Source organism: Lytechinus pictus, chromosome 14, assembly GCF_037042905.1.
Source record: "Lytechinus pictus isolate F3 Inbred chromosome 14, Lp3.0, whole genome shotgun sequence".
In the NCBI taxonomy this organism is placed as follows: domain Eukaryota; kingdom Metazoa; phylum Echinodermata; class Echinoidea; order Temnopleuroida; family Toxopneustidae; genus Lytechinus; species Lytechinus pictus.
The window spans coordinates 2,131,745-2,145,091 of NC_087258.1; the positions used below are offsets into that span (position 1 = coordinate 2,131,745).

Below are 13,347 nucleotides of genomic sequence, written 5' to 3' on the forward strand. Positions count from 1 at the left end.
TCGCGAAACGGGGCTCCAAATCGACAAAATGATTTGATTTTTAAATCAGAACTGTCAATAAGGAATTTTGGGAATGTATACTCACAGTGTGTATGTCATAACAACTGAGGAACAATCAGAGGAAAGGAATTGCAATGCCAATGCTAAAAGTCACTGTTTTGAATAATCTTGATTGACGGACAATATTCCCGGTAAGGCAGCCTAACATATAATATTAGACAACAAACTACTGTAAGGAATCCTAACATGCTTTAAAAACTGGCCAATAAGATACTATTTAGTGCTCCAGTTAGCTGTAATGTATTTTACTCCCCCGTCTTTTCCCAAATTGATTTCTTCGAGGGGTGGTACGTGATTTTGGTCTCGATATTGAGGCGCCAAAAAGTAGGTGAACGTATGAAGTGAGGTGACTATGTACTTTCGGTGAATTTATTTGGAATTAATTGTGGACGGTACACTTTGGTATAGCAACAAGAATAACACATGTCCATTCTTAGGCATTCCTGTAGACCAGGTTTACTTATTTCTGATAACATGACTTGTGAACGCTGTCCCTAAAGGCGTCCATCCATACATGAAAGTCTTTGGTGAAATTTCGAGAATTATTATAATTTTTTTATGAAGAGAAAATTGTAACTGGCAGTTGCGAATTCTTTTTAGAATAGCACACTTATTTATATAAACAATTTTTTCTTGGCAAGTTGTTGTTTGCATGCTATGTTTGCATGGTTGAATAAATCAATGAATTGAAACTGAGTTTATATTATTTTAGCCAGATCAGATTGCCAGTGAAAAAGTTGCCATCGACGGTCACTAAAATCACTGTCATTAAAATATTCATTGTAATTACCATCATAATTGCCGATTCGTAGTCGTCGTTACAGTGATTCAATCTTAGCTTTCCATTTTCAGAATGTACAGTAACTGATAGCAGCTTATCCTGAGATACTATAAACTACTCTGGTGTTAAATGAAAGAAATGTGATATCGAATTATAATGTGAAAACGACACTTATACATGTATCTACATTGCATGCTTCTCCAGTCATAATAAAAAAATAACAATATTATTTGGCATGTCTGTGCGCGATCACCATTTTTTTACTGATGCAAATCACGTTTATTTTGATAACATGATCATCATATTGTCGTTATCATGACAACTTTGTCATCCGTAAATTATATTCATTTTTTTCTGTCATCCGGCTTAATTGTTTTACGGTTTCCTATAATGTCCAGGAGAGCCCCGCAGGGTGTTTTTTCCCGGGGGGGCACTTCCATTGACAAGTGGATACCATGCGCTACCATGGGGTCTCGAAAAGCACCCTAAACAAGTATTTTCCATATCTGAAAATGCACCCCTTAACAAGTATTGGCGTGTGAAACCCTACCCTTAACAAGTATTGGAAGCAAAACTATACCCTTGGCAAGTATTCTCTGAATTGAACCCCTAAACAAGTACAGCGATATTTTAATTGTTATATGTCATGGACGTCGGTCGTCAGTTTTACCTTTACCTACATCATTGGGTTTAGTACGGCCCCATCTCCTACACCTCGCGCAAATCGGACTCTAATCACGTAGTGTTGACTGTTGGGGCAAAAAGTACATTCTTTATAAAACATTTTAGTCTTTTTCATACCCTCGCAAATTTGACCCTAAACACGTAGCTTTCCGAGGGAAATAGATACCCTTTTTTGACACCCTTATTACGTTACGTACGTAACGTGCCCTATCTTGAAAAAGACACCCTTTTACGTGTTTTTTTTGGTCGCGCATGGTATCCACCCGTCAATGCAAGTGGCCCCCTGGCATGCCTGGGTTTTTTTCAATTAAGACCACAAAGAGCATGATTTTTGAGGGTGTTAATTACAAAAGACACTATTTTATCTATCAATTTTATTTTGTTTCATGAGGCGATGAGTGAGCGAGTCATTTCTTTTCATGGAAATTTCACAGCCACATTAAATAAATTATAAGGCTGTCAAAATCTTATACAGAAAATTTGGAAGTACATTTCAGTAGGCCTTCGCTCACGGGGATGCAGTTGAAAATTGTCCTTGAATGCATAAAACGTTATACTTTCACTGAGTAGGTTTAGGCTGGAAAAAATGGTTATCATTTCCAATCTTCTTATAGGTTTGAATGATTAGAGCAATGAAGTAAACGGCATCTCGACGGAGATTTATCCCCGTGGATCGTATCTTTGTTCGTCGTAATGCTCCCAGGGTTGGATTGGATCGTATCTTACCCTAGGGTCGGCAATCCCAGGGCAGTGGAGGATATGAAACGGCTAATCTTCCCTCATAAATCCTGGCGACGAAACAACATAGAAATACCAAGCCTGACTATAAACATTTCCCCGCAGGAAAACCGGAGGATAATCTCAAACATTTATTTTATTGCGGCACGCGTCACGGTGTTGCAAAATCTGTAGGGCTGGCTGATAACGGTTGTAATAAAATGCACTTAATACTGGGAAGAGGTTCGCGGTGATAGTCCGTGATGCATTACCAGAAAAAAGAAAGAAAAAGGGTTTGAAGTGATAGCATACTAGTTTATGATTTTACTATCGAGAGAATAAGTCTTTTAAAGTTATCAACTAATAGTATACGTATTGTAGTAATCATGGTAATGGTATAATAATTGGCAGCTTAGTAGAAATAGTAGTCAGAGGTAGTGGGGTAATAGAAGTAGTAGTAGTAGTAGTAGAAGTAGAAGTAGTAGTAGTAGTAGTAGTAGTAGTAGTAGTAGTAGTAGTAGTAGTAGTAGTAGTAGTAGTACTAGTAGTAGTATTAGTAGTAGTGGTAGTAGTAGTAGTAGTAGTAGTTTAGTAGTAGTAGTAGTAGTAGTAGTAGTAGTAGTAGTAGTAGTAGTAGAAGTAGCAGTAGTAATAGTAGTAGTAGTATAGTAGTCGTAGTAGTAGTAGTAGTATTAGTAGTAGTAATTGTAGTAGTATAGTAGTCGTAGTAGTAGTAGTAGTAGTAGTATAGTAGTAGTAGTAGAATTAGCAGTAGTAATTGTAGTAGTATAGTAGTCGTAGTAGTAGTAGTAGTATAGTAGTCGTAGTAGTCGTAGTAGTAGTAGTAGTAGTAGTAGTAGTAGTAGTAGTAGTACGAGTAGTAGTATTAGTAGTAGTAGTAGTAGTAGTAGTAGTAGTAGTAGTAGTAGTAGTAGTAGTAGTAGTAGTAGTAGTAGTAGTAGTAGTAGTATAGTAGTAGAAGTAGTAGTAGAAAAAGAAGTAATAGGTGATCTTTATAATACATGAACGTTTCCGATGTTCATATGTGATTATCCCAACTCTCTTCCACCTCTATTGGTGTAGAAAAAGACATCTTGTCAAGCAGATGATGATCTATCTAAAACATGTAACTTGAATGCGATATGAGAGGCTCCATTAGGGCAATATTTTCACAGACATGGGAATAAACATATCATTTCTCGGGTTTCGGGACTTGACATGATTAGCACGTGCTTGGTAGATTTTAACGATGATCATTTCGCGGAGAACCGATGCGTTCGCACTGCTAAAATAAATCAGAAAATAGAGCCTGAATTTGGGGGTAAAATATTTTTGCTTACTTGGATACCGCGAGCATAAGAAATAAAATCAGAATTGCTCTTTTAAATTGCCAATTAATCGCTTACCTTTGTGTTACGTGCCCTAAACTCCACACTTGCTCATGACTTGCTCAACCCTTGCTGACGTATTTAAAAAAAAATCAACAAAAAGAAATAAACTACACCGTCCCTGAAACAACGACTGTGATGTTTAAGTGACGCTAATTGTATTAGTTTAACAACATAACTGGATAAAGCTAGGTGTTACATGATTATATTTAACACCAGACATGGTGTTGACAAATAATGTTAACGTTAAAGATAATCAGCAAGCAGAACGTGTATACAATGGGCCTTTCTATAATCAACCACGTGATGTACTTCTCACGAATCGGCTAGCATTAAAGGTAAATGCTAGTTTTGGTAACGATACCAAAATGAGTTCGTACAGAATCCAATGAAATGACCACCAAAGTGTCTGTTTGCATAAATAAAACGCATGTGCCAAAGGATTCTGGAAGAAATTGTGTAATTGCTGAGAAATCAGCAAATAAGCACAGGATTCGGGTAGAGCGTCGGGCCCGACGCTCAAAGCAATAATTATACACAGTCCCACGTGCGTTTATCTGTGTTGGGGAAGTTCAGTCTGAACATTTTTCAGCGTAGATTTCAAGATTTCACAAAGTTCAGTTTATGTAACTGTACCAGATCTAGATCCTCGATGATATTACTGACAATTAAGCCTGGTTTTACAGACTTTCTCATGAAATCAGTGTTTACTGCAACTACTGGAATGTTGGATAATAGTAATAAAAATTATGATTCATGCAGCTGAGGTGTGCCTATATTATTACCCCGGCTTTAGCTCGAGCTGACCTCCAGCGCTCAGCGCATTCAAGGAATCGATCCTCCCTGTACCCATTTACCTCACCTGGGTTGAGTGCAGCGCAATATGGTTCAATACGTTACTAAAGAAAATGCACTATAGCTTGGATTTGAACCGACGCCCCTGTTTAATGAGTTATCCCCTGGGCCACAACCCTCCACACACATACATTAAAGCAACTAAGCAAACAACACTTTACCAAACATTTAGTACAGGCGAAATTAAAAGTGAGCTTTATGACACATAGTCTAGGATGACAAAGAGTTACTAAAAATAATACCAAATATGAAATATAGAGCTTCTTTAAGAAGCAGCAACACATCAACAAATTCCATGTACAAAACACAAAAAGAAAAAAAAAAGTCCAACAGGATTTCCAGTTCGCCTCCCACTTAAGATATAGACGATATAGGCGCCATGAAATGTTTAGAATAAGTCATTACTGTCCTTTCTGTTTTCCTTCAAAATCCCTGCCAGCTATTATGAACTTCAAATGTTGATGCTTACACATCGTTGTTTTCACAAGGAAATTACACCAACAATAAAGTTATCAAGAAATTGCTATAAATTACCCAAAAAAAATGTCAGATCAGTTTTGATACTATTCGCCAGACAAATTTCGTGGTATTTCTTTAAATCAAATGCTAAGTGAAATATTGTAGTAACCTTAATAAAATAAATTTCATGAACATAGACATCCGATCCACTTTATATTGGAAATAGTAAGAGGTAATGCAGCAATGATATTGTTTGCACAATTCTTTCACCTACCCGGTTTTCAAGATATAAAATTCCTGAAATGCATTTAAACGGATACTTTACCACTCTTGAGGAGGGGGGGGGGGAAGGAGGGTGATAGTGGGTATTTCCCCCCATCTTTTTTTATCAAGAGATGTACACTGAGATGAAGGTTGTCCCTTATTTCTCATCTAAGTATGGCAACTGGATTCTTGAAGTCGTACTTCATAAAGGTATCTTTCACATTGTGTTTATAATGTTAAGGAATCTACTGAACTTTTTGAATGAGTCTATTGTATACATAAGTTTGTAGTTTTAAGTTTCCTCTCTTTATACTTTGTATTTTATAGGGCCCCAACGAAAACCAGAGTTTGTGCTAATTAGGCTACCCTTTTCGAATATATGAAATAAATAAAAATAAAATAAAATTAATAAAAGCGGGGACCTTCTTACATTTCATTTTCGACAGTTTAAGTTATTGTTAAGGTTTTCTTTTTGACTTTGACGTTATTTGTTTCCTTTTAAAATCAAAATTACCCTAACAACACCGATCACATTTCCTTTTACCACCCCATTTCGAATTTCTGGATCTGCCCCTAAACATTGATTTTAAGGAATGCATTTGACGCCATTCGAGGTTCCTTTGATGGCATAAAGAACAGTGCAATATGAAACAAAAAAGACAAAAACGCTCTTTCGTCGACTGTTCGAGGTGAAAAGGATAGACAATTCAACACATTACAGAGCCAACATGACCCTTCCCTTTGTCCATTATTGCCTTATAGAAATCTCTTTCAACACGATGGAGGTATCAAAACGTTATTCCCAACCTTTAAATGTCAGCTCCCCACAAAAGCTGGTGGTTTGTAATTTGTTTTAAGGAGTTCCTCTTCATGTCCGAAGTGGCGGTATTTTGTAGAGAGATAAATCACATACTTTAGTGACATTAAAACAGACATCTTGTTTAAACAGCTTTCTCTATCCGAGTTTATCGGCGGCTAGGTGAGAAACTACGATGTATTACAAGTAATTGTATTTTATACATGTATACCAATATTTCTTCTAAAACAAGTGATATAAATGTTAGCACACCATTGCTTGATCCTCAGGATTTTTATTTTATAATTTTTTTTTGAGCAATCATTGTTGACATTATTGCATTATTTACATCCTATATTATACTAATTGTCATTTCAATAACACCATCTGACTCGATAATATAATAATACTCCTTGGTGGCATACATCACATCGCTCTAGATATTATCATTTCGATATACTAGTAATTAACCGCACTAATTAGTGTATCGTGGGCCGCATACGGTCATGCGACTCACATTTTCCAATATGGAGTTACAAATGAATTTTTGATAATAAACAAGATAATAATAATAATTGTAATAATATGCAACAACTATATACTGCTTAATACAAATATTTCTAAGCGCTGCATACTATTACCCCGGCTTAAGAATTTATGGATAAAATCAATTGCTATGATGCATTCATTCAATATCAAACATATCAAATAAAAAGATAAAACAATGTTTTGCTCTTATCCGACGAGACATGTTGCTCAAATGAAACCTTTCGAAGTTGAAGTATATTTTATTCATCATTTCAGCTTTTCCAAAACTTATACACTAGCATATAAACAGCGATAACTGCCCATGAATACATCGAATACCGCTCACTACAATCAACCTTAACATTGCATCTTAATTACAAATCGTCACCTTGAAACTAGTAATGTATTATCATAACTAACGCAGCTTCTTTAAATCAGCCATAAAAGTAACACACTTCATTTCATTCAAACAATTTCAATATCCACCGATTCTATTCAGTCACAGTTACCTATTTCAAACGAATTCAAACGAGCATGAAATATGATTTGATATACACTGAGTGACCCACTTTACACATTTCCAACAGGGAGAAGTGAGCAATCTCACACTTTGCGGCACCAACAATACAACGTCATTGAGAGCTTTGATATGTCAGGTATGAACTTTACAATGATAAATGGTCTTATTATAATATGATACATCGAAATGATTTCTACTTCTTATACATATTTACGTCAATAATCAGTTGCATTCTATCCAATTGCATAAACAAATGTAAAAGTTCCTTGTCTGGTTCGGTTAAATCAATAAATGTCAAGAATCTCTACTAAAGATCCATGCACACTGCTACCGCTTTTTACTTGATCTCCCTAAATGTTAGTGGGTAACATTATTGTAGCAATTTTAAAGCTTGGTATTAAACAGTGTAAATGAAAGAATGACAATTTGTTTCACAGAAAGCATTTTCATAAAATCCTGTGATATGCCATGATTAAAGGGCATTTTTAAAAGCATTAGATCCTTTCCGATTGGCTTCATCCGGATTACGCGGGATTTAAGACAAGTAAATTTTCCCGCCCACATGTTGAAGGAGAATATGAACTCGATGAAGACAATACGGAGTGTACACATATACGGAGTGTACACATGTATGACGGGTCGTTCCTGCCATAGGCCGCCATCCATGCACTTACCGCACTGTTAAAAATCATTTAAACAACGCTGTTTACTATGTAAATCTTACAGTGTTTAAAATCTTAACAAAGTTTAAATTCAAATGTTTAATCTCAATAATTTAAGCACGGTTGTGTAAGATTTAAAACACTTGTTTAAACTGTTTAAATAACTACTGTGCATTTCACATAGTAAACAGGGTTGTTTAGATTATTTTTAACAGTGCGTGTGAATTAATAACGGCTTAGGGCATGAACGGCCCGTCATACACATGCATTATTCTTTCTTTTCAAGAAATACGATGAACTTTTAGAACAACGACGAATCTTATTATATTCAATAAAACAAATAATGTCAATGTACTAGACAGAAATGCACGTTTAAAAAAAAGAGATAGGTCACACAGATCGACAACTTACACGAAATGGTACATAATAATGTTGCTGTACTCTTGAAAAGCTAATCTTTTAAACGAACCCCAAATCGAGAGTATTCGGTCATTGTGTGGGCGAATGTGTTTGAAAGAGACTTAAAACGTTGGTTATAAGAGTCTCAACTTCACTTCATTCCCGAAGTTCCAATTGAGGGGAGCGATTGTTGTTCTGCTAGAAGCAAGTCTCTCAGCTCACTATAGTGTTTAAAATGGATGGCGACAGTTTCAATAAGTAACAAATTTTATCAAATTGCTTCTTACACTCGCCTAATTGATTGTGATATTCTGGCACTTATCAAGATGGAAGTAAACGATGTGATCACGTACATGTCTATGCCTTCATCTTACAATGACAAGTATGCAGAGAAAACCCAAAATAAACAACCTGTATTCACGTTTTACTAACGGATTTACTGTAAGAACTTACTGTTCCAATGTAATAGTGTAAAGAAAATTATACAAATATTTAAAGAAAAGACAAAAATATATAAATAATTGAGATCAATAAGAAATAAAAGTCACAATGAAACTGAATATTAATTGATGAAGAAAAAAAATCCCATAACCAGTTTGGGTTAAGATTAGGTGCACTGCAATATGCGAGTTAAAGTTTACCACTGGCTTTCAAAGAGGAATCCACTAGGCATTTATCATTAGTGCTAAATAGACGTTTTGATTAATATACATTATTCCATCGATGTTTTAAACACTTTTAGATTTATTTTTCTATTCGGTGTAATATGAAACTCTTTGGTTATATTTTTCACTTAATTTGCCGTACTCTCACAGCTTTTGTATATGATATATGCAAAGGTAAGGTAATCTAATAATGACTTATCTTATTCTTCCTTTCTACAGGTATAAATCAAAGGAATAGCCTGTCTCAAAGCACGGATGAATGCACGGAAATATGCACGTCACCAAACTGTGTCGCATCAGGTAACTTACAAAAAATTATTTAAAACCTTAATTTTCTTTTCCATTTCTAGACAATAGCTGTGCCTTTAAAGGCGATATGCCACATCAGGACCCCGTCTCCTAAAGAGTTGCGATTGATCTAATCAACAACTATAAAAAAATCCAGCAACGTCAACACCTAAAATGCATTTTTGTTTAAAATGTTTTCTAGAATCTAGAAAACATTTTGAACAAATATGCATTTTCTAGATGATGATGTATACTCGTACATTCATCATTGTCTTGATTATAGTGTGACCATAATAGGTCTATGGTGTGACCCTCTTTGTTTACAAAGGACACTGTGCACTTTACATGTAAGAAAACATTATGACATTGATAAATTTCCATATGATTGACATTGATCAGACCAATCACAGCTCTTTGTAAGACGAAGCACAGAATTGAATGCTATTGGATCTAGTCCTGAATGAATACAAATTTCCTAATTCCGTATCGGGAATGATACATTTTGATGACGCTACAATCACACATACTAAACTGAATCCAATGTCATTAGAAAGAGGGTTTTTTCCAATTGGTCTTATGCCAATTCGTCCAATTACCGATTACCAACTCATCTCCTTGCAGTTTGTCTACCATCAGTTCGTCAATTGCCATTTTGTCCATTCACCATTTTGTCTAATAACCGACGGTCCTATAGCAATTTTGTCCATATGCCGCCTAATTGGACTGAGTGTTAATTGGGTGAAAAATGAATGAAAAGAAAATGGGTATTAGACCGACTGGTTATGAGACGAAATGGTCATGGGCGAATTGGTGATTAGACGGAGTGATTATTGGACCAAATGGTTGTAAGACGAAAATGTTGGTAGACGGAATGGCATTAGACTAAATAGAGATAGACTATGTGATGGATGGACGAGTTGGTAATAAACGAATCGGCAATCTACCGAAAGAGAAGAATGGCTACAACCGCCGGGTCAATTTCGGCGGTGTAACTTTAATTATCATGCTTAATGTACACCAGAAAAAAAATCATACTCGTTAACTTTAGTCTTTACAATCATATCACACTTCACAATGTCCTATTTTGTACAGCCGTTTTGTGAGCCAAAATCTATGAGGGGGCCACATATAGCGTATCGGGCAAAATTTATTTAAAAAAGTTTTGAGCGAGCAAAAATTTCGGCATTTTTATTTAAAAGATCAAATTTTGTGATAAATATTGATGTAATATTCAGAAAATATCATATTTCGCCCCTTTCTCTTTCATTTACTTTACTTTCCTTTTTTTTTCTTGGTCGTGATTTTTTTGTTTGAGCGGGGGGGGGGGGGGGAATCCCCTTCATCTGTACGTCACTAATTAATATGTACTAGTTTTTAAATTAAGATAAGACTAAATTTTCATTTGAGTCCCGATTTCCTTTTCCCTTCTCAATTTTCAGCTGCTCGACTGATTTCAAATATGGATCCACATGTGGACCCCTGCGAAGATTTCTATGAATATTCATGTGGAGGTTGGCATAGATCAAACGTCATTCCTGAAGACGACTCGCATTATGCTGTTCCTTCACAACTTAAAAAGAATTTAGAAATACAATGCAAAGGTAAGCGTAGCAGTATTATTTGTCGGCTACCGTTCAGTTCTGTCTAAATTTGCATTCATATCAGATTTTACGACTTTATTTATTATAGTTCTATAATAATAGTAGCTGGATTTGTATAGTGCTTTGTATATCTCTCACAACTAACATCACATCAGCCTTGGAGGTAATACGTCGGAAAATCTTATTATTTAAATTTCATTTTCAAAGAGCACATGACTTTGTGGGCCTATTACAGAGATTAGCATCTGCCATCTGGCAACATATTGGTGGTCACATTTGAATACTGATGTCAATAATCGTTTATTAATACAAATATTTTGAATTTATTGCGCATATTGCGTCATCGTCGTCTTCTGTAACTGTTATAACATACAATATGAGAAATCGTTGTTTATTCATTTTTTAGCGATGCATTAATAAAATGAATAAATTGAATGAAAAAATATCGCTGTAAGCGATACTTTGATTGAAACCCGATTAGCTTGTCTTGGTTTTGTATGTATTGAATGTATACTACCTACACCTCTGATACTTACATTATCCCCCCTCTCTCTCTGTACATCTTCTGTTTTCTTTCGCTTCCTTCCAAAATCTGCATTCCCTCTTCGTTAATAAGAACTGATTGAAAGGACGCCACCACCGTCAGAAACAGAGGCAATCAGAAAAGCAAGAGATTTTTATAAGTCATGTATGAACGAAGGTAGGTATAGACATAAATCTCTTTCGGGGGGGGGGTAGAACCGTAAAATGGATTAATGCCTCTTTGGTGGAACTCCTTTTAAGTTTTCATTTTTTATGTCAACGATAGTTGCTTTCTTCAGACTTCTATGAATATTATGCTAAACTCTTTCATAACATCCGAACAAATCAAATCAATTCCCTTGCTTTCGTTGCTCGCTCGCAAAAATCTAAAATCATTACAGTGCACATCACAACGTCCTTATTAAGGCCTCGTTATGCCACTGATTTAGATTTTGCTTTAAAGTATTCTAAGCGTCCGTCAACCACTGCCTGGCAAATCGCATTGAAATCAATATTAGATAACAGTCTTTTAATCCTAGCCCATAATGGTTGTGAGATTACTTGCACCATTCTAAACCTAATATTCAATCAGATTTAATGTGACCTTCTCCTTTTGAAGCTACAATATTATCATCATCCTGGATGGATTTCAACAAACAAAAGTGATGTGCATCTCAATTATGTGGTGTTAAATGATGCGGAAACATATTAATCCCCGTATTATAAAAAAAAATAAGTGCACCGACCACACGTATCTGGTTGTATGTGACATTTTGTTATGCTTACCTGGAGCGATACCCTTCAATCATTATGATCGTGTGGGGACGTCGTGTCTAGCAGTTATGACACTCGTCCCCCTAACAGAGGATCGGGGGTTCGAATACATATAAATGGTTTATTTCTCTAAATTGTTTTGAAAGATGAAATAAATAAATTCAACTACATAATAATCAAAATGGGGATGTGCATGCAATCCGACAAATGGATGAATAGATGATGTCATAGGCCTAGTCATTATTTATTATGAATACATAAATCTCTTATTTTTATTGCTTCACGGATTCAGAGCCTTTCTGTTTGTATCAGAAGATGTTATATTCTTATTATATCATATTTCAATACGTCATTTCACCTCCGATTTTTTTTCTCAATTAATTAGGTATAAAATTATATTATGTGTATAAGATTAATTTTATACAATACTGTTGTAAATGCGATATACATTAAGAATTATATATATATATGAATGTTAGAAATCAAAATGTTTCGTTACGTGAATGAGGTTTACGAATAAATTCAAATTCAGTCTAAATCACGAGGTTGGTTTTATAATTCCATTAGAAATAAACCTATGCCTTAAATGGGAAAGGTATCATCATGGACAAATCTAATGCTGTATCTGGCTTTTCTAATTCTTATTCGACTTTTCCTTTTAGCGAACATCATATTGCACCTGTATTCAGTGTTCGATGGTGCTTTTATTAGTAATCTAAGAATTACCCCTATTAAACATCGTGTCTCGTACCACAGAGTAACATAATTATTGTAATCGTTCTGATTTCTGTGTAGAGGTACTAACTCAAAGAGGGATCGAACCTCTGACAGCCCTTATTCGTAAGCTCGGAGGATGGCCGGTTCTCAACGATGGTGTTTATGATGAGCGAACATGGAGATTAGAAGACGTCCTTGCTACATCGCGGATGATACTCGATCGCAACTTTCTGTTCTTTAACCGAATTTCTGTGGATGCAGCCGACTCCAATTCACATATTATGACGGTAAGGATAATAGTATACACATATAACAAGTTATATTATGACGGTAAGGATAATAGTATACACATATAACAAGTTATATTATGACGGTAAGGATAATAGTATACACATATAACAAGTTATATTATGACGGTAAGGATAATAGTATACACATATAACAAGTTATATTATGACGGTAAGGATAATAGTATACACATAACAAGTTTTGAAAAAGCATAGTGGGAAATTGTTTATTTGAGGTTGGACTGGCAATTACTATTTTTCAGAGGAATTAAGTCCTATGGTAAAATAGTAATATTGCTATTCCAACCGAAAATTGTCCTATATATCTTATATGATACTATTATGAAACAACACCTTTTGGTTTATTTCCATTCTTTAGG

The 13,347-nt window shown here is 35.2% G+C and overlaps 1 protein-coding gene across 1 annotated transcript in view; it reads left to right on the forward strand.

The window, feature by feature from the left end:
* Positions 1-13,347, forward strand: part of LOC129276787 (neprilysin-like) — a 40,793-nt gene that overhangs the window by 4,819 nt on the left and 22,627 nt on the right. Inside the window, exons 4-8 of the mRNA XM_054913192.2 lie at positions 7,120-7,188; positions 8,998-9,078; positions 10,506-10,667; positions 11,284-11,367; positions 12,759-12,967. Coding sequence (XP_054769167.2) covers positions 7,120-7,188; positions 8,998-9,078; positions 10,506-10,667; positions 11,284-11,367; positions 12,759-12,967 — 605 coding nt within the window. The remainder of the gene's footprint in view (positions 1-7,119; positions 7,189-8,997; positions 9,079-10,505; positions 10,668-11,283; positions 11,368-12,758; positions 12,968-13,347) is intronic.